Source organism: Medicago sativa, chromosome 6 (genome assembly GCF_051527215.1).
Source record: "Medicago sativa cultivar Bolivia chromosome 6, Bolivia_mono, whole genome shotgun sequence".
Classification (NCBI taxonomy): Eukaryota; Viridiplantae; Streptophyta; class Magnoliopsida; order Fabales; family Fabaceae; genus Medicago; species Medicago sativa.
Genome location: NC_140754.1, coordinates 71236230 through 71259112, shown reverse-complemented (window position 1 = coordinate 71259112; position 22883 = coordinate 71236230). Strand labels below are relative to the sequence as shown.

Genomic DNA, 22883 nt, shown 5'->3' with positions numbered 1-22883 from the left:
CAGAATCAGTTAAGCATTCAGAAGCAATAAACATTAAAGCAAGACAGTTTCAGAAGCAGATACTAAGAACTTAAAACAAACAACAAACAAAAGAAAACACTAAGGTGTGCAACTAAGGGTTGGTTTGTTGTTGTTTCTTCATCTTCTCCATTTCTTCAATTTTCTTCTGCAACTGTTCTTCAAGAAATTGTTGCCTCTGGAGAAGAGCCTGTTCCCTTTCTCTAGCCTCTTGCTGCTGCTTTGCCATATGTTGCCTTAGAAGCTTAAACATCCTTGCGTCTCTGGTCAAGTAGTCCATTTCTGAGAAGAATGGCTTGTTTGCCAGGAGCAGTGTAGGACTTCTAACTCTGAGACTTTTCTTCAGATGCTCCATTAACTTTCTGACAGAAGCGTCCTTGCTTCTGATGCACTTGTCTTTTACATCTTCTATAAACTCAGCAGCTCGATTCTGAAGTGATACCCAGGAGTCTTCATATGCATTGGTGAGATCAATTGTCCCTCTTTGATCCACCAGATTATGCATTTGAGAAAGAATAGTGAGTAACTCAGCATTAATATATCCAGATTCCAGGGTGTTTGGGGGTGGTTGTTCAAGAATTTCAAGATCAGAATCACTAAGTTCAAGGTCTTGAACAGGGTTAGAAACTGGAATGGTGATGTGTTGAGTTGGGGTTGAGGTTGATGGCTGGTCAGAAGCAATGTGTGAGGTAGAGGTTAAGTCTTGGACATTGACTTGAGAATTGTCAATATCCATGGGAGTTGGTTCTGGTGAGTGTTCTGGTTGTTGATAGTCAGTTTCAGTTGGTGGTTGTTGTGGTGAAGTTGTTGTTTGATTGTTGAGTTGGGGGTCAATGGTCACTATTGATGATTGTGGGGGTGATGTGGATTTATGTGGTTCAGGTGTTTGTTGATGGGGGCTTTCTGAAACAACTTTATCAGAAGCAGCTGCTTCTGGAGTTGTCTCAGAGGCTTTTTCTGAGTTTGACTCAACATTTTCTAGTAAAATCATGTTGAGGGGTGAAATATTGAGAGGTTGAGGGTTAAGTCGAATGATAGTATCAATGACTCTTTCTCTCTGCTCAGCTATTTCAGCCAACTTCTCATTGATTATATGACCAACTGGTTCATAAGTAGTTGACTGAGAGGGCTTTTTGTTGGTTTTGGTTGATGTTGACTGGCTTTTTACTGGTTTTTGAAAAAGTTGAGCTATGGGTATATCATCATCAGAATCATCAGAATCTGATGATGATGAGGATGCGGAATCTGATGATATATTAATTACCTTTTCTGGTTCAGGATCAGAATCCTCTTTAGCAGACTCACTGGTCATCAGCATCAGTTGCTTGGCTTCTGAAACTACAGACTCTTGTAGCTCAGCAGCAATTGCCAAGACTTTTTCAGCTTCTGCCTTCTTCCCTTGTAAGTCCTTTAACTCCAAATCAGAAGCAGCTTGAGCTATCATGGTGATATGAGGAAAATCATTGGTCCTCCTCAAGGCTGGCTTCCTCTTCCCCTTTGGTATAGCTGGTTGTACAGGAGCAATACCAGTACTTAGGACTACACTAGAGTTGATGTTTTCAGATATCTCTTCAATTGATGGCATTGTAGAACCACCAATCTTAAGCTTGTCAGAAGCAGGTTTTGCCTTCTTAGCAGATTCTTCAACCTTCAGATACTCTTCTTTGGTCATTTTCCTCTTAGCTCTTCTGCCTTTTGCCAGAGGCACAGTACCACCATACATTTCCTCAGGTACCTCATCCATCCTGATGACCTCGTTGGTTGCCTCATAGTGCTCATTGATGTACCTCATCTGCACTTCAATAGGATCATGTTTGCAGATGGGTGGAAAATCCCTCATAAGATCAGACAAGACATGAGATTCACTTAGATCAGTTCTAAGTTTGGTGACCTTGCTGATCAGCTTCATATTCTTGAGAGTTTGAGCATTTATGAATGCTCCAGTCTTTGTATCCAGCATCTGATCTGTGTAGCCTTGAGCTCTGCTTAAACTGTCCAAGACACCTCCTTGATAGAATATCTCTAATAAGAGTCTTCCATAAGGAACCCAGGGTTTATCCAGCAATTGACTCTGTTTCAGACACTCTATCAGGTACTTGAACATATATTTGGGCACGTTCACCTTTTCCTTCTTGATGAAGTGCTGGAGAAAGACCTTCTGAGCCAAATTTGGTTTCTCATTATCACCACATGGAAACAAATCCTCATTCTGAATCTTCAGAAGCATCTTAGTTACCATGCTTAATTCAGCATATTTCTTCTCCTTCTCAGAATTGTATATAACCAAGTTAGCTAGTTTTCTCCAAATGCGTTGTTCAGCAGCACTTGAAAGATCAATTCCAGAGTAGTATCCAGAGGCTTCAACCTTAAGAACGGATTCTATCTGCCATTGTGTAATTCTTACTGGAATACCGCAGATGCTTGATCTGATTTCATCTTCAACAAACGGCGCAAGACCCATTTCTTCTCTTGTCTTCCCTTCTAATTCAGGATACATCAACACCATTTGACTTTCCTCAGCTAGGGATGCCGCTCTGTTGTAAAATTTTGCTCTTACCCAGAAGTGTCTAACCAGAGCTTCATATGTTGGTCCATTCAACATTTTGAAGTAATGCATGAGTCCTTGCTCTTCATAGTAGCTTCTGATCCAACACTTATGAAAAGCCATAGAATCAAAATCCACTGGATTCTCTATCTGAACTTGTAAATCCCATTCTTCCAATTTCATGCTTCTTCCTCTGTAGTCATATTCAGGGACCATCCGTGAAGTAGATACTGAACCTTCTCGTTGCGAACTTGATGATACCATTGATGATGATTGAAGAAGTTTTGTAGAAGATGAAGATTTTAGGGTTCTAGAGTTGAGAGAATGCGCTTACTTCGCACTAACAGGTTTGAGAGCAAATGTGTTTATTGTGAGTGAGTAGTGTGTGAATTGACAAAGTGTTAAAAGTAAAACAATTGCAATTCAAAAGAGACAAACAAACATAACATTAATGATAAAATTGGGGGCGCGTGAAAAGTACTTTCAAAGCTATTAAATCATCATTGCCCTTTTAGTTATACACCAACACATACAGGCCACGTCAGAAGCTCACAGAGTAACTACCAAGTTAGTGGGCCAGAAGTTACCATAAAAAGTAACTCCCAACGTTTCCACTAACTCTACTATTCAGAAGCATAAAATCCAGCTTCTGGACTTCAGATGCTGACGTCATCATCAGAAGCGAGTTTTCCTCAGAACCTCAATAAAGAGCTTCTGATGGACTACTACTTCTGAACTAACTTCAGAACCTAAAATCCTATTCAGGAGCAAGCAATCATTTAATCAGACACAAAGTGCATGTTCAAATTTTTCTTTATAAAATTAAATCTTTCAACAGTTAAAGGCTTAGTAAATATATCAGCCCATTGATTTTCAGTATCAATGAATTGTATATCTAAAATTCCTTTTTGAACATAATCTCTGATAAAATGGTGTTTGATTTCAATGTGCTTAGCTCGTGAATGCGAAATTGGATTTTTAGACAAACAAATAGCAGCAGTATTATCACAATAAATGGGAATACTGTTAGCAGTTATCTGATAGTTTTCCAACTGATGTTTCATCCAAAGTAGTTGTGTACAACAACTTGCAGCTGAAATGTATTCTGCTTCTGCTGTAGACATAGTAATAGTTGTTTGTCTTTTGCTAGCCCAGGATATAAGATTATCACCCAGAAATTGACAATTGCCACTGGTTGACTTTCTTTCAATCCTATCACCAGCATAATCAGCATCACAGAATCCAATTAGCTTATAATCTAAGGATTTCCTATAAAGGAGTCCAAGATTAGTTGTTCCTTTCAAATACCTGAAGATTCTCTTAACAGCAGTCATATGAGATTCTCTTGGATCTGATTGGAATCTTGCACACAAGCATACACTGAATAAAATATCTGGCCTAGATGCAGTGAGGTATAACAAAGAACCAATCATACCTCTGTACAGCTTCTGATCAACTTTAGCTCCTTCATCTTCTTTGCTTAAGGTGCACGTAGGGTGCATTGGAGTGTTCATCAATTTACAATCTTCAAGCTTGAACTTCTTTAGAAGCTCCTCTGTGTACTTTGATTGATGAACATAAACTCCATCTTTGCATTGATTGATTTGAATGCCAAGGAAGAACTTCAGCTCTCCCATCATGCTCATTTCAAATTCATCCTGCATCAACTTAGAAAATTCCTTGCAAAGAGATGCATTAGTAGAACCAAATATTATATCATCAACATATATTTGCACAACAAGAATATCTTTCCCAAGGGTCCTTCTGAAGAGTGTTGTATCAACCTGTCCTCTTTTAAAATCATTTTTGATTAAGAAATTACTTAGTCTATCATACCAAGCTCTGGGAGCTTGTTTCAAGCCATATAGTGATTTCTTCAGTTTAAACACATGGTCAGGATATTTAATATCCTCAAATCCAGGAGGTTGTTTGACACACACTTCTTCTTCTATGACACCATTGAGAAATGCACTCTTGACATCCATTTGATATAATATTATGCCATGATTAACTGCATAGGAAAGAAGTAACCTGATTGCTTCCAATCTTGCAACTGGAGCAAACGTTTCAGTGTAATCAATGCCTTCTTGTTGACTATACCCTTGTGCAACAAGTCTGGCTTTGTTTCTTGTTACTTCTCCTTGCTCATTCAACTTGTTTCTGAATACCCATTTTGTTCCAATAATGTTCTTGTGATGAGGTTTGGGTACCAGATCCCACACATCATTTCTTTGAAATTGATTCAACTCTTCTTGCATAGTTAGGATCCATCCATCATCTGAAAGTGCTTCATCAACTGTTGTAGGTTCAATCATTGAGATTAGTCCAATCATTGACTCTTCTTGTCTGAAATGTGATCTTGTTCTTCTTGGACTATCTTTGTTTCCAATGATTAACTCCTCAGGATGTGAAGACTTGTGTTTGAATGTGTTTCTGGGAGGATCTGCTTGATGTGAGCCATCTGGTGCTTCATCAAAAGCAGTTTCATCTTGCGCTTCTGATGTGGGTTCAGCTTCTGGACTATCTTCAGATTCAGCTATCTGATCAGGTTCTGGAGTAGCTTCAGGAACCTGTATCTCTGCAAAACTTTCATCTTGCTTTGAAGTTTTATCTTCAAGCTCCTTGTCATCAAATTTAACGTGCATAGATTCTTCAACACAGAGTGTCTCTGAATTATACACTCTGTATGCCTTTGACCTTTCAGAGTAACCTAAGAAGATTCGTCTTTGGGCCTTGGCATCAAATTTCTTTAGGTAGAGCTTGTTGTTCAGAATGTAACATGTACATCCAAATTGATGAAAGTAAGAGATATTGGGTTTTCTTCCTTTAAAGAGTTCATATGTTGTTTTCTCCAAAATAGGTCTAATATAGATCCTGTTTTGAACATAACATGCTGTATTCACTGCTTCTGCCCAAAAATGTTTAGCCAAATTGTTTTCATGGATCATGGTTCTGGCCATTTCTTGTAAAGTTCTATTCTTTCTCTCTACAACCCCATTTTGTTGTGGAGTTCTAGGAGAAGAGAATTCATGGATAATTCCATGTTTTTCACAAAAAGCTTCAAATGGCTCATTTTCAAATTCTCCACCATGATCACTTCAGATTTTCAAAATCTTTGACTCTTTTTCAGTTTGAATTTGTGTGCAGAAGTTACTGAATACCTCATATGCATGATCCTTACTTTTCAGGAATTTCACCCAAGTCTATCTGCTGTAATCATCAACAATGACTAATCCATATTTACTTCCATATAAGGATGCAGTACTCACTGGTCCAAATAAATCAATATGGAGTAATTCTAAGGGTCTTGAGGTTGAAACAATGTCTTTGGTTTTAAAAGATGATTTCACAATTTTCCCTCTCTGACATGCACCACAGAGTGCATCTGAATGATAGTCAATGTCTGGTAGCCCTTTCACAAGTTGTAACTTACTAAGCTTAGAGATTAACCTCCAGTTAGCATGTCCCAACCTTCTGTGCCACATCCATTTCTTATCATTCACTGATAGTAGGCAAATCACCTTCTGATCAGCCAGTTCAGAAAAATTGATTTTATAGACATTGTCAACTCTCTTTCCCTTGAACACAATGGATTTGTCTTCCTTGTTGATTACTGTACAGTTGGGTTTCTTAAAAAGCACATCATAACCATTATCACAAAATTGACTAATGCTCAAAAGGTTATGTTCAAGACCATCTACCAACCATACATTATTAATTGAGGTTGAGGAGTTACCAATAGTTCCTGTACCTATGATCTTGCCTGACTGGTTGCCTCCAAACTTCACATTTCCTCCCTCTTTCATTGTTAGGCTGAGGAACATGGACTTCTCTCTTGTCATGTGTCTTGAGCAACCGCTGTCTAGGTACCATGATCTTTGCTTTGGCACTGCTCTTAGACATACCTGCATCATTGACATTTTTAGATTTAGGTACCCATTGATCTATGGGTCCTGGAAGGTTAGTACTAAAGGCTTTACTCTTCACTTCTTGTACCTTGTGCTGTGAGTTGGGTTGCTTCTGATTAACCATCACCTTAGGTTTTGGTACTTCAGCAGCAGTAACTGTCTTCTTCTGAAACTTCGACTTCAGAACCTCAGATTTTGGTTTCACCATACTCTGAGGAATAGGTTCTGATCTTTTCAGGATCCTAACCTTTGAAGTCTTGGAATCAGATTTAATCATAGCCTTTGACTTAGAGTTCTTTGGCTTTGAAGTAATCTTAGCCTTAGAACTAGAAGCTTCTGGTTCTGATTGAACAACAGTTTCCAACTCAGCGCCTTCTGGTACAAAGAAGGTTTTCAGACCTTCCTTGATGCATTCACAACAAGATTTTAGATTGGTTTTCTCAAGTTTCACTTCTGGAAAACCAATTCCTCTACCATTGTTCTTGTCAATGCTATAAATCATAGAAGCCACTCTGCTTCTGTCAATGCCAGATATAATAAAATCTTCAAGAGCAATTTCATGGTTACTTAAAGGTTTTTCATTACACTTTTCTTGTAGCTTCTGACATAAGAACCTGAGCTGATCTTCATATGTTTTACACATGAAGTCAAAGCCCCTAAGTCCTTGTTCAGAAGCTTTCAGATCCAATAGAGTTGATTTTTGCTGTTGTACCAAATCAGCATATTTTTCTTTTAAATCCTTCAACTCATTGGTTCTTACTTCAAAATGTGTAAGAAGTTCTTTAAGTGACTCAACAAGTTCATCTTCATCTTATGAGTCTGAGTCTGAATCTGATCCAGACTTCAAAATGTGTAAGAAGTTCTTCAACTCATTTGCTGTTATACCTCGTTTTCATCTTATGAGTCTGAATCTGATCCAGCTTCTGAAGTTGCTGTTGCTACCAACCCAACAGCTACCTTTTCATCTTCATCATCTTCCTTTTTATCAGATCCAGATTCACTTCCCAAATCATCCCAGGTTGCCATTGAACTCTGCTTAATCTGCTTCTTGAATTTGCTTGGTTTGAATGTAGACCTCTTTGACTTGTCCATTGACTTTTCTCTTTGAAGATCAGGGCATTCAGCAATGAAGTGTCCAAGTTTCTTACAGTTGAAGCATCCCTTCTGATCTTCTTTCCTTGAGCTTCTGGAGTTACCCCTTCTGGCGAGAAACTTTCTGTTCTTCTTGGCCAGATACTGAAGTCTGTTTGAGAGCATGGCCATTTCAGCAGCATCTGGTTCAGAATCTGAACTTGACTGTTCTTCCTCTTCAGATTCAACCACTTTGAGAGCTTTTGATGACTTGCCTTTGGATGGAAGAGCTATTGATTTACTCTTCTTAGTAGACTCGTGTTCATTAAGACTTAACTCATGAACTTTGAGAGAACTAACAAGATCTTCGACACTTAAAGTGTTTAAATCTTTAGCTTCCTCAATGGCAGTCACCTTTGGTCTCCATCTGGCAGGTAAGCTTCTGAGTATCTTGCTTACATGATCAGAAGCAACATAGCTCTTTTTTAGAATCTGTAGCCCAGAGACTAAGGTTTGAAACCTTGAGTACATCTCCTCAATAGTTTCATCATCCTTCATCTTGAATAACTCATACTGATGTACAAGCAGGAGAGCCTTTACTTCTTTGACCTTCTTGCTCCCTTCGTAGTTTGAACAGAGAGAAGCAAACATAGCTTTAGCAGTGGATTTGTCACTCATCTTCATGTACTCTGCTTTGGGTATGGCAGTGACAAGGGCTCCTCTGATAATATGATGCTTCTTGTAGAGTTTCCTCAGTTCTGGAGTATGTTTCTTTCTATCCACAACAGCTCCTTCTTCATCAAGAACTAAATCACCAACACCATCTTCCAGAATATCCCATAATTCTTCATCTAGGCTCATGATATAACTGTAAAAGTTGGTCTTCCACCAAGAAAATTCTTCAGCATCTCCATTGAATTTTGGAATCTTTCCAACACTGGATTTCTTACTATCACTATAATCATGTGAGACATGTTTATAGCTAGTATCATCAGAACCAATAGGAGGAGGAGTAGACATGTTTTTCTCAGATCTTTGATTGTTGCACGGTTAAGTGTTACACAACAGACCAAGGCTCTAGATACCAATTGAAGGTGAGAAAAACACAAGAGGGGGGGGGGGGGGGTTGAATTGTGTTTTGAAAAATTCTTCGATTCTCCTAAAAACTGAACACACTGGTCAGAAGCTAAGTGAGACAGATCCTGAAGTGATAATCAGAATCTAAATGCAGCGGAATAAAACAGAGAGAGAGAAGAAGAACGACACAAAGCAATTATACTGGTTCCTTCCACAATCCGGAAGTAGTCCAGTCTCCCTTGCACTTCCAAGGAGATTTCACTAAGAGTAATATCTGATTACAATTGCTCAAGCACACAAGCAAGAGACTTCCTTTGCTCAAGCACACAAGCTAGAGACTTTCTTTGCTCAAGAACACAATCAAGAGACTTCCAGCTCAAGCACAACTGCAAGAGACTTCTAACTAAACAAAATTACACAGAAAATTATTTAAGGTTGAACACTTGATATACAATCAGAGGTGCTCACAATACAAATCAGATACAGACTCAATGGACTTAAGAAGTTCTAAGATATGACTTTGAGACACAGAAATTCTAAGTGAATGCAAAACAATTTCAGCAGAGGTTTGACACTTGTAAAAATATTTAGAGTCTGTTGTTCAGCATTCCCAAATCTCTAGGTCTTCACTCCTTTATATAGAGGTGTGAAAGAGACGTTGTGAAATTGCCAGCACACAAAATAGTCATTGTTGAAGCTTGATCTTTCACCTTTGATCTTTTGCCTGATTTGGTTATTGTCCTATGAAGAACCAATTTGAAATCCATTCCTTATCCAAAGGAACATCTATGCAGGCGAAGCCGTATTCTGGAGCTTTTTTCTTGTCTTGTAGCGTGGACACAAAACAGAGTAGTGGAGAACGTGGTTGTACAATTCGTACAAATGTCAACGCTTTCGTCCAAATTGCAAGCACATGCCTTCAAACACCTTTGAAAAGACCGTTGCAAAATTCCACTAATCCTTTGTTGTGTGTTCGAATCCAATAGACAGCTTTTGCAGTGATGATTCTTCAATTCTTGAATCTTTGCAAATCCAGTTGATATTCAGCTTCTGGTGAAATGGCTTCTGATGAGGCAGCTTCTGCAGCTTCTGATGATGCAGCTTCTGGACCTCTTGTCTTCAGGAGCACTATTCTTCAGTAGCACTATTCTTACTTCAGAAGCGACTTAAATTCAGGAGCGCTTTTTCTCTTCAGTAGCAAGTTGCCTTCAGGAGCGTCCAAGCTTCAAATTTTGTTGTTTCCTTTGCTCTTTATTTGCTCATTCAGAACCAATGATGATGTAACTTTTTAATTATGGTCCTGTACACTTGAACAAATATTAGCTAGTCCAATTTACAATTTTTAATACCTTGTTATCATCAAAACACTTTAAGGTTCATTGTTAAACACATTTTGTTCCAACACTATCCCCATCCTTTTAAAGAGAGACAAAGACAGCAAACTAACACTAGCTCCTAAGTCACACAAGGCTTTGTTTATGGTTTCATTACCAATTTTACACGGTATGGCAAAGCTACCTGGATCTCTAAGCTTAGGGGATGTCTTTTGGAAGATTGCACTTGTGTCTTTAGCTAAAGTTATTGTCTCGTTACGCTCTATATCCCTTTTCTTTGAAAAAATTTCCTTTAAAAACTTGGCATATAGAGGCATCCTAGACAAAGCTTCTGCAAAAGGGAGTTTAATGCAAATCTTCCCAAGTATGTTAACAAATTTTTCAAACTTACCCTCCAATTTAAGCTTAGCAACATCTAATGGGGATGGAGTTTGGGTCTTATCAAGCGGTTTCTCACTTTCTATCTCAGTTTTCATACCTAAAAGCTTGACATTTTCTTTCTCAATGTTTTGAACCTTAGCAATAGTATCTCCTAACTTACTACCCCCAACAGAAATAGCATTAACATGAGCTTTAGGATTGGCTTCGGTTTGACCAGGAAAGACTCCCGGTGCTTGAGAAAGAGTGGACACTTGTTGGGCTATTTAGGAGATTTGTGTTTCAAGCATTTTAGAATGAGTAGAGATAGAGTCAACCTTGGTATTGAGTTTGGAAAGAGAATCGTTCAGAAATCCAGTTTGGTTTTTAAGTTCTTGAAGTTGTTTATTTTGGTTGGCAATAGAATTTTCCAACAAAATTTCCAAATTGGATTTCTGAGCGAATCTCTGGTTGTTTGCATAGCCAGGTGGTGCTACTTGTCCATAGGGATTTTGATTTTTGTAAAAATTTTGGCTTTGTCTCATCCCTTGGTTGTATTGAGCATAATTCATTTGCTCAACACCATTAATAGCACTACCTAGTTGACAATCAACATCAACATGACCAGTTATACCACAGATTTCACAAGAAGAAGGAGTGGAAGCAGAATCGATGGCACTAACATTGAATTTTTCAAATTTCTCCGTTAATGCATCAATTTTAGAAGCAAGGTGATCATAGTTAGAGACTTCATACATACCTGCCTCCTTTTTAGAGGGTGAAGAACTAGTGATGGCTCTCTCGTCGGTCCATTTGTAATGATTCTGAGTCATGTCTTCAATCAAGGCGTATGCCTCCGTGTAGTTCTTGTTCATTAAAGCTCCACCTGCAGCTGCATCAACAGACATCTTAGTGGTATAAGATAAGCCATTATAAAAGGTGTGGACTATGAGCCAACTCTCTAGACCATGGTGGGGACAAAGTCTAAGCATTTCTTTGAAACGCTCCCACGCATCATAGAGAGACTCCCCATCTTTTTGATTGAACCGAGTAATTTGGTCCCTAAGTTTAGCAGTTTTGGATGGGGGAAAGAATCGGGCAAGGAATGCTTGCCTCATTTGATCCCATGAAGTAATGGAACCGACTTCGACGGAATGGAACCAAGCGCTAGCTCTATCCCTTAAGGAAAAGGGATAGAGATGAAGTCTTACGGCCTCTTGGTTCTCCTTCATGGTTCCACTAATTCGTAGGAAAACAGAGATGTGAAGATTGGGATCCTCGGTGGAGGATCCCGAAAATGGGTTTTGCTGCACCAGGTTAAGTAGGGCAGGCTTGATTTCAAAATTGTCATCCTCAACCGTTGGGTACACAATAATAGCTTGTGGCTCAGCCGTAGACAGCGTTGCATACTCTTTGAGAGTGCGATTAGCCATGGCGGTATTATTTTGTGCCTCTCTCCTCCTTCTATGTAAGAACCTTTCGATCTCGGGTATGAATACCACTCGATTTCTAGTTCTTCGCATAAAAGGTTGAGAACCCAAGAAGTTAACAATAACATAAAGAAAAGAAAAATAAAAGAAAAATAAAAGAATAGAAAAAGAAAGAGAATTCTAATCAAAAAGAAAAAGTTAATTAAATTAGTTAACTCCCCGGCAACGGCGCCAAAAACTTGATAGAGCCAAACCGCAAGTGCACGGTCTATCGAAGTAATAGTAGTAAAAGAGTATCGTTCCGCTAGGGAGTTGTTAAATTTAACTAACTTTAAAAGAATGATTAGAGGAGAAGAAAAGTTATAAAAAGGGAGGTTTAGTTGCTGAAGGTAAATAACAATAATAATAAATGAGCATTGGGATCATTGGTTCGTCATAACAACGAATCCTTCACAATCAAGCCTTAAACTTTATAATTCTACGTTATTCTTAATTTCTAAAGACAAGTTTCTCTTTAGCGTATCAAAGCTTCTCTCGAAGTCAGTGAGTGTATCCCTCCAACAACCACACCTATTCTCATGGGTGATTGCCTTTGGGACCCTTGAAGATCGAAACTTTATATGTCTGAAGGTTTGCTAGACTATTCTCATGTTTCGCAAACCTTGTCTAAATTCACTTGTTCAAATATCAAAGCTCCACGTTCGCTTTATGAATTGATATTTGAGATGATGAATTAACGATTATCAAACCCTCCGCGTTCGCTTCCACAATTTGATAATAGTTAATTCATGTTAAAGCGGTGAATTTAGATTAGGAATTAACGTAACATATAATTAGGGTTTAAGGCTTGGATTGATTCGGATTACGTCATTAGACTTATCCAACAATCCCAAGACAAAGAAGTCTACTCACTCATGTTCATTGTAGTCATGAGGGAAGAAGAGAGAAAACAATAAAATAAATTGCGAGAAAGTAAAGAAAAGAAAAGAATCTTTATTAAAATAATTGTACTGAAGTATTCTAAAGAGAGGTGAATGTTTATGATGGAGTGCTACTCTATTTATAGCTTTACAATTGACTTAAATTCTAAGCAACTACAAGAGCTGTTCAGTAAAACTTCAACAGAGTAACTTGGGCCCGAAGAAAAGCAGCAAAAGATGCTTCTGGAGGGTGGCACGGCCGTGCCACATGTTGGCACGGGCCGTGCCAAGCTTCTGACTTGGGGAGATATAATTTTGTCTCCGTATCTTCGTATTTTCGCACTGTATTTGATGTAGTCCTCTTTCTTTTGCTCCAATACACCTTCCACCATATATTCGTTCCTAAAATAAAATAAAATGCAATTTGAAGTAAAAGATTCAAAACGGAAATAAATTTGCAATAAAACAAAATCAAATCTAAATAAAACTAAACTAAATAATGCATTAAATTAGACTAAATTATGACTCATCAGTTAAGAGAGTTTGAGCATCACTTTCCATTATTAAGTCTAAACTGTTTTGACGTAAAAATGATGGCAGGAGAGGATAATGAGAATGCAATCGTTAATATACATGGAAGGTTATGAGATCTATGGCTGAGATGTAGTGGGATGTTGACTGAGTTGATTAACATTAATACATGAAAGGTTATGAGATCTACGGCTGAGATGAAGGGAGTTGTTGACTAAGTTGATTAGCATTAATACGTGTTTTCAATTGCCATTATGAGGATGATTAACACTGTTTTCAATTGCCATTATGACGTTTCTGTATGAGAGAGAAAGCGAGGAGTTTGAAAATAGAGTTTGAATCAACGGCTCTGATTAAGTGTGTGGTTGTGAGATTAGATTAGCAATAATTACATTTTTAGGAGGGAAAAAATGTAAGGGATTATGGCAAACATGCTAGCTCATCAAGTCTATCTTTTATAATAAGGAAAATGTTAACCGGTGCCCCGGGATAATGGTTAAAGAAGCAAATATAGAAGCTTTTGTATTGAAAATTGTGTAATCAAAACTTCAAAAGTCAAAAAAGTGTATTTTTTTATTTAATTTTTCCTTTTTTAGATACCTTAACCAGTGCCCCGGGGCACGGGTAATCACAACCCTTATAATAAAGGATATATATATTCCCGAGAAAGTATGTCTCGTTGAATTGAATTCAACAGAGAAAACGTAAACCCAAACGATACTTCAAAAAGGAAAGTGCTTCTATTCGTATTTCGATACCCATTGGTAACTAGCATCGTAAATGGACGATCGATTTTCGCCATCGCAAAGCTCCAATGGTTCCATTCGCGATCGCGATCGTGATCGTGTTCTTCCATTCAACCACCATCCTGTCACTCCACAAACACCGCTGCCCACAACGCCGGTAACGTTCAATTTGATTAGCATAGATTATTCTCATAGATTATCATCACGAAATTGAAATTAGGGTTTTATTTTGTGATTAGTGATTACTGTATTTGTTGGTGTTAAATATGTTTTAAGTTCATACAAGATTAGTACTTTCTAAATTTAGTCATTACAAAAATTTATTCAATTTTGGTTATATCACTACATGCAGTATTATTTCAAACTAACCCACCGAGAAATTGATACTGAGGAAAATCGATACGCTTCGCTTTAAGGTCTCAAACCAACACTACCAGACCAACCCAATCCAAGTGGTTTTAGAAGTACTATTTTTTTGAGATTTAAAACACAATTGGGTCCCTAATAATTTGTTTGCGGCGGTCCGATTTAGCCCCTCATGAGTCTCTGTGTTAATGTTGAATTATTGTAAACAGAAGGACTGATTTAGTCCATTATGAACATGTGAGGGATTAATTTATTGACTTGGGCTGTGAGAAAATTTTAAGGGACCAAATTGGGTCTTTATTCAATTGTTTTATTTTTTAAATAAAAGATAATTTAGGACTAATATTGAAGAAATTTTGAGTAAGCCACCAAATTGGTTCTGTCTTTGTAAGTCATTCTCAAATTAGTCGTTGTCTCTGTTAATATTTCAATTTTCTAAACTAAGTCCCTCATCGTGTGACTAAAACAAAGAGAAAGGGATCTAATCGAGAAACTTTTGACGAAATTTCAAAATAATTTATGTCTTTGTCAAAAGTTTTCAAGTCCCTTGTTATGTGACCAAAACATAGAGGCAAATATTTAATTGAGAAACTTTTGACAAAGATTGTTTTGAAATATTAATAGAGTTAGGGACTAATTTGATAGTGCCTTACAAAGACAGGGACCAAATTAGTGGTTTACTCAAGAAGATTTTGTAGGAACTAAATTAAAAAATTAGTAATTTTAGAGTGATTAATACAAATTAGTAATTCTATATGATGATTCTTTCATTAATTAATGGATTTTATTTTGATAAGGTTGCTGCTGTTGGAGATAAAACATCTATGAAGAACAATGATTGTGACAAAGAGGGTGTTTCTGTTTCTCAAACTATAACAAAGCCTTTTGATATTTGCACCCCCAAACAAGGTGGAAGTATTCCTCGTTTGAAACCACCTTTGTTTAAAGGAAACAGAGAAAAAAGGAAGGAGCAGAACCAAATTAGTAAAGGGGATGTGTTAAGACCTGGGATGATTCATTTGAAGGGTTACATTACATTAACCGATCAAGTTAAGATAGTGAAAGTATGTAGGGAATTAGGGTTAGGTGAAGGAGGATTTTACCAACCTAGTTATGAAGGTGGGGCTATGTTGAAATTGAAAATGATGTGTCTTGGTAGAAATTGGGATCCTCAGACAAGTAAATACGAATATCAGCGACCGTGTGATGGGTCAGTTCCCCCAAAGATTCCTGATGAATTCCTAACATTGGTTGACTCTGCAATCAAAGATTCACATTCCCTGGCCAAACACCCTAAATCCAAACTTCCCTTGATCTCTCCAGACATTTGTATTGTTAATTATTACGCTAAGAACGGACAACTTGGTCTTCATCAGGTAAGTATATTACTTCATTCTCACAGTGTTGTCAAATAGTTGCTACGTGCTATAGCACTCTGGCGTAGCAGAGTTCGAACAAATCGCATTTATTTCACAAGACGCTATTTAATACAAAGTGTTGGCAAGTAGTGATGCTATAGCGCTGTAGCATAGCGGAATTTGAATCTGTCATTTTCTGCGATGTGCCATTGACAACACTGCATCCACATTTTACATTTTGAATCTTGACTGAGTGATAGAGTTTGCTTGCTTGCAGGACAAGGATGAAAGTGAACAGAGTATCCATGAAGGGTTGCCAGTGGTGTCATTCTCTATTGGAGACACTGCAGAGTTTTTGTATGGTGATGAAAGGGATGTTGACAAGGCAAAGAAAGTTCTTCTGGAATCTGGGGATGTTTTAATCTTTGGTGGAAAGGCCAGAAATGTCTTTCATGGTGTTAGTACTATTCAGCCAGAGACTGCTCCTAGCCGCTTGCTCGAAGAAACTAATCTCCGTAAACCTGGCCGATTGAATCTTACTTTCAGACAGTATTAAATTAAAAATCCGCCGTATTTTGACTATCATAGATTAGCCTGAAACCTATTTTGTGAATTACATGGGGCAGGGCATGTAATGCAATTCCATGCTAATTTTACATCCTTCAGTGACAGTGACTTTCTAATATGAATGTATTTCACTTTATCACATATCCTCTTGCTTATTTACTGGAATTATATGTATGTGTGCTTTCTTAAGTCAATCTTGTCGATCTGAGGTAAGTTCTTTCTGTTGAATTCTTTGTGGAATGACTGTTAAAGATTCCCATTTGATAGTTGATACAAGGGTAAGTTCTAACTAGTACTATGCGTTATTTGGCTGTTAAGGATAACCGTAGTTTCTATTATTGTTCACAATTATAACATTCGGTTAAAAATTGTCTAAACACTGTGTTTCCATGAACTTTATGATTTCTGATATGATTAATTACTTCTCTTTAGTATTTGAAAATATGAATCAATCAGAAAAGCATATACAGACAAGAGTAAAAAACAGCTTTTTTTGGGGGGTACAAATGAGTATCTCACACAGATCATTTTGGGTAAGCAAAGCTCTGGTTAGCAATGCTTGGCTCAACCACAGTGTGTAACCTATAAAATATAATTACAGTATGTTCTTCTGAAACAGTTTCTTGTCCTAAAATCAAGTTTGGTTTTTCAAGTTCTTCAATCATTCACTTTCTGAGTTTTATTTTTGGTGGTGTCCGGGGTTCGAACCTTGGAGCTTGCATATATTATGCATTATCGCTACCAACAGAGCTAAGCTTGCGAGGACTCACTTTTTGAGTTTAACTACTATGTGGTTGGCTTGAGCTATTTGTCTTCCTCCAATATCCTTACTTACCTTACCCTTCTCTTGGAGGACCCTAAGAAATCCAACATCCAATGTCATTTCCAAGGGTAAAGCTTGTTAAAGAAACTTTGATTGTGATGGCTACGAGAGTCTCACCAGAAACCATTCTCCCCAAATTATAAATAAAGGAGCCGTTAACATTACTCTTATAAAAAATAAGAATTTCCATTCTTCAAAGAATAATGGATGTCGATTGCTACTGTCATTTAATCCATAATAATAATATAAATAAAATTACATTTTTGAAGAGATAACTAAAATTACATGTAATTATGAAACTGTATCAGTACATTATATTTTAATTAAAAATTCAGAACGAATTATGTAAAGATAAATAAAAATTGTAATTTATATCTTACTGTCAACAATGATGTAAGTTTTATACTACTTTTGGTCCTACAATTTAGATAGGTTATTCCAAATATAACTTTACTCTAGCGGAATGAAGAAATCCATTTATATGAGAAACATGTTTTTCAACATTTTTTGAAACGGCGAATATTATTGAAACCGAAACTCTTAGCAAAACTCAAAGAGGAGGAGAAAAAAATACAAGGATACCTCATATAGGCGTAACATCTAAAAAAACTCCACGAAAAAAACTGCAGCCATGCCTATGACAGCAAGAGCTATGATGCTGAAATCCAATTAAAGAAATCGGAATTCAGTCACATAGCCCTGCCTCCATAAAACAGCAACGCACAGCAGGAAAAAAAAAAAACCACAGAACAGCACCAGAGGATTGAAAAAATGCAGCAGAAGACTCAAAACGCAGAGGCTGCTGCCATCTGCAACAACCACCGCGTCTCACAGCAGCAGGTAGCACAGGAGCTGAAAAAACTCTTCCAGTAACCAGGGGCGTAGCCCTTCATGTGGAAGGGTGGCCTTGGCTACCCCAAAAATAATATTATTCTTGAGTTGGTAGGTATGTATTTATATTCAGCTACCTCAAATAGTTAATATTGAACTAGCTCAAATAAGTTCCGTTGTCGAAAATTAGCATAGATAAAAAAGTTAAAAAAATAGATTAAATCCAAGACTAAAAACAGTTTTTTTTGTAAAATGTTAAAAAAATCAAGACAAAAATTGAATATTTTTTTTAAGGACTAAACCTAAAAAATTCTAATTTATAGGACTAAAAACATATATTATCCTTAAATTTAATATGTTGGTTTTAAAACTTTTTTTTTCCTTCAAAAAAATTTATTTTCTTTTTAGTTGTTCCCTGCATAAATTTATTTTCAGTAACGCTTCTGCACAGACGCAAGGCACCCAAAATATAAGAACTCTATCAATTCAACTCATAGATCGACCATTCAGATGGTACCAAGTGAAACGACGCCCTAAAATATTCACATCCTCCATCTCCACATCATTAAGATAATTAGAATAAAAATTCAATTCTCCCCGTTGACTAGAAGATAACTCCCTATTCACCCCACACCACTCCTCTTCACCTCCAATGGTATTAAAGTCAGTTAGAATGCACCACACCCCTTCACCCAATTTCCTCCCAAAGCCTCCTCTTAGATAGAAGATCACATATGGAATAAACATTAATAAAAAACACTTATGTTTCTCCACTCCCCTATCCAAACACACTCTCATAAAACCTTCACTGACAAATATAAAATTAAGAGAAGAGTTTGATTTATCCCAAATTGAAAGGATGCCTCCACTATTCCCCACCGACGGGCGAAAAGCCCAAGAACAATCCTCCCCACCCCAAAGATTATTGCAAAAAGATTGAGTAATTACCTCCATTTTTGTCTCTTGTAACGCAAAAAACTCCACTTTATTTTGCCTCACTAATTCTTTGATCTTGTTTCTTTTATCCTACCCCCCCGATCCACGAGTATTAAAGGTTGTAATAATCATGGATCACCATTAGCTCTCCATTTAATTGCCTTCTTGTTAACATCCACCTCCTCCATAACTTCCAATCTCTCTTTATTCCCATTATTTTCTGTTGTAAAAGAAAAACTCACACCTTTTTGGTAACCTAAAAGTGACTCCACCTCTAAACGCTTCAAAGGATCCTGCTGAGTGGTTCTTTGCATAGGAGATTATGGGACTACCTCACAAGAATTAGACAAAATGAGATGAAGTCCTGAAGCCGACGAGGAGTGAGCCCTACTATCCCTCCTCAATGAAGCACAACCATCACCAGTTGGAACCCTTGCACCTCCCTGATTTGACCTCATAACTCTGCTTTTTCCCTCCCTACCTTTACCACCCTTCGCAGCCGGTTCCACCAACCTCCCTAAATCTGATCTCCCATTCAATAAAGCGCCCTCTTTGCCACGCTTATTCCTTTGTTTTCATCTTCTATTGTGCAACAACCGCAATCCATGATTAGCCGAAATATCCTCAAGTGAGTCACTAAAATCTGAGATATTGGAATCATCCGAGTAAAAACGTGTATGCTTATTTACTCTCCCACCCCCTAATTTCAGCAACAACACCTTACAAGCAACATCCTGAAGAAAAAAAATTCTGAAAAATAGAAACTCCAGGCCCTGCAGTCTCAAGTTGTCCCTGCTGACTTTTGTTGACCGCAGGCCACTCTTCTCTCTCCAGGGCATGGATCCCCTCCTTTGCAGCTGCCATGGTCACCCCTGCAATGAGCTCTCCATGCGCCATCTGTCCCTCAAGTGGCCCCATCAAATCTCCTATGTCTTTCTCTCCTCCCGCAGTTGCTTTTCTTCTCCCACCTTTTCCCTTGCCACGTGTTCACCATTGAGTGGAGAATTTGAAATTTCCTTCCGCAATTAGGGCGCGTGACAGTGAACTTCAGAAAAAGTTCCATTTTGACTAATCACTTGTCCTTTCACCAAAAAGGAGGATCCCAGTAGAGATGTGCCTCCTACCTCCCCTATGCAAACATCAACTTCCCTCCTTGGGCCCACCTCTTCATCATCTTCAGAAAAAGCTTCTGCCTCTGGTAGAGGCATACTGCCACCGTCCACTCCGCCACCGTACGAGATTGCTTCGCCGTCGCCACCACCGGACCCTCTTCAACCACCCAAAGAACAAAAACAGCTCCCATAACATGGATTGTAAGAGATTCATTTATCTAATCCCTTCTTGTTGTACAAACTAGAATCCTGGCAACATCAACCCTCTTCGTACTAACCGTCTCCTCATCAAAATCAACAAACTCCCCAAAACATGAGCCCAACAACTTAAAGCTTTCTTCCTCCCACACACGAATCGGAACACCAGAAAACTTCAACCACACCCTTCTCTTTGAAACCACTGATGTGGGTGACCATTTGGTGACCTCCTTAAACATAGAATTCCACCAAGGTTCATGAAACTTTGCAGCTTGCAGAAAACCAGCAGGATCATCAGGTCGCAAAAGCATCATATTATCACCCATAGACATGACCTTCACATTCTTCACCCATTCCATCACACAGTTGTGTTGAACCTGTTGAGTCTTTCTATGGCACCTTAAAACCGCAGCAAAGCAATTTTCATGCTCCTTGAGTCTCTCCTCCGTCAGAATCAAATCAATCTGCCGGTGAGCCACCGCCATCAGGTGCTCCGACGGCCCTGCCAACATCGACTTGAATGAAACCTCCTTGGAAACCCTCCTCTCCCTCCCTTCAGCCGGCGATTTCCCTATCTCCTACTGTTGGAACAAAATGTGTTTAACAATGAACCTTAAAGAGTTTTGATGATAACAAGGTATTAAAAATTGACAATTGGACTAGCTAATATTTGTTCAAGTGTACAGGACCATAGTTAAAAATTTACATCACTTGAAGGTTCTGAAGGACAAATGAGAGCTAAGGAATCAAGGAAAGGAAGCTTTAAAGCATCTGAAAAGAAGTGCTCCTGACGACCAAAAGTGCTCCTGAAGAATGATGACGTCATCAGAAGCTGAAAGTCATTAGAAGCTGAAGTTCATCAGAAGCAAGTAGTCCAGAAGCAACTTCATCAGAAGCTGAAGCTCATCAGAAGCTGATAATCACCAAAAGCTGAAGATTCAAGAATTAACACTTCAAAAGCTGTCTATTGGATTTGAAATAAATGCAGAAGACTAGTGGAACGTTGCAACGGTCATTTTGGTGAAGATTTGAAGGCATTGAAAGCTTATCTTCAAAGAGCATTGACATTGTACTTTGTACGAACTGTACAACCACCTTCTCCACTACTCTGTTTTGTGTCCACGCTACAAGACAAGAAAACAGCTCCAGAATAACAGCTATGCCTGCAAAGATGTTCCTTCACAATGGGAATGGATTTCAAATTGGTTCTTCATAGGACAACAACCAAATCAGGCAAAAGATCATTGGTGATTGATCAAACTTCAACAACGACTCTCTTGATGTGCTGGCAATTTCACAACGTCTCTTTCACACCTCTTTATAAAGGAGTGAAGACTTAGAGATTTGGCAATGCTGAACGAAAGACTCTCAACATTTTTACTAGTGCCAAACCTCTGCTGAAATTGTTCTGCATTCACTTAGAATTTCTGTTTCTCAAAGTCATATTCTAGAAATTCTTAAGTCTTAGAGTCTTATCTGATTTGTATTGTGAGCACCTCTGATTGTATATCAAGTGTTCAACTTTAAACATTTTCCTCTGTAATCTTGTTTGTTTAGAAGTCTCTTGCAGTTGTTCTTGAGCATAGGAAGACTCTTGCAAAGTGTGCTTGAGCAAAGGAAGTCTCTTGCTGTGTGCTTGAGCATTTGTAATCAGATATTACATTCTAGTGAACTCTCCTTGGAAGTGCAAGGGGGACAGTACTACTTCCAGTTTGTGGAAGGAACCTGTATAATTGCTTTGTGTCTTTCTTCACTATCTCTCTCTGTTTTTATCCGCTGCATTCAGATTCTGATTATCATCTCAGAAGTTGTCTCACTTAGCTTCTGATCAGTGTGTTCAGTTTAGGAGAAACGAAGAATTTTTCAAAACACAATTCAACCCCCCTTCTTGTGTTTTTCTCACCTTCAATTGGTATCTAGAGCCTTGGTTCTGTTGATAACACCTAACAGTGTAACAGTCCAAGATTTGAGAAAAACATGTCTAGTGGTACTTCTACTTCTGGATCTGGACCTGATCATACTGCTGTGGCTCATGATTACAATGTTGACAACAATAAATCCAGTGTAGGAAAGATTCCTAGATTCAATGGAGACCCTGAAGAATTCTCTTGGTGGAAAACCAACTTCTATAGTTATGTCGTGAGTTTAGACAAAGAACTTTGGGACATACTAGAAGAAGGTGTTGCTGATGACTTGGTTCTTGATGAAGAAGGAGCTGTTGTTGATAGAAAGAAACATAGTCCTGTTCAGAAGAAGATTTACAAGAAGCATCATATCATCAGAAGAACACTTGTCACTGTTATCCCTAAAGCAGAGTACATGAAGATGAGTGACAAGTCAACTGCTAAAGCAATGTTTGCTTCTCTTTGTGCTAACTATGAAGGCAGCAAGAAAGTCAGAGAAGCAAAGGCTCTTATGCTTGTACATCAGTATGAGTTATTCAAGATGAAGGATGATGAAACTATTGAGGAGATGTACTCAAGGTTTCAAACTCTGGTCTCTGGACTTCAAATACTGAAGAAGAGTTATGTTGCTTCTGATCATGTGAGCAAGATACTCAGAAGTTTGCCTGCTAGATAGAGACCAAAGGTGACTGCCATTGAGGAAGCTAAAGATTTAAACACTTTAACTGTTGAAGATCTTGTTAGTTCTCTCAAATTTCATGAGTTAAGTCTTAATGAACATGAGTCTACTAAGAAGAGTAAATCAATAGCTCTTCCGTCCAAAGGCAAGTCATCAAAAGCTCTCAAAGTGG

At 38.1% G+C, this 22883-nt stretch overlaps 1 protein-coding gene and 1 non-coding gene across 2 annotated transcripts; both read left to right on the top strand.

Moving 5' to 3' along the window:
• Positions 1–11273: 11273 nt before the first annotated feature.
• Positions 11274–11380, top strand: LOC146916626 (small nucleolar RNA R71). The gene has a single exon (XR_015017039.1). It is a non-coding gene; the product is annotated as a small nucleolar RNA R71 (small nucleolar RNA).
• Positions 11381–13872: 2492 nt separating this feature from the next.
• Positions 13873–16369, top strand: LOC146916625 (DNA N(6)-methyladenine demethylase ALKBH1C-like). Its single transcript, XM_085718640.1, has 3 exons — positions 13873–14094; positions 15101–15679; positions 15939–16369. Exons 1-3 carry the CDS (start codon positions 13972–13974, stop codon positions 16215–16217), a joined length of 981 nt encoding a protein of 326 aa, XP_085574766.1. The 5' UTR covers positions 13873–13971; the 3' UTR covers positions 16218–16369.
• The last annotated feature ends 6514 nt before the right edge of the window (positions 16370–22883 follow it).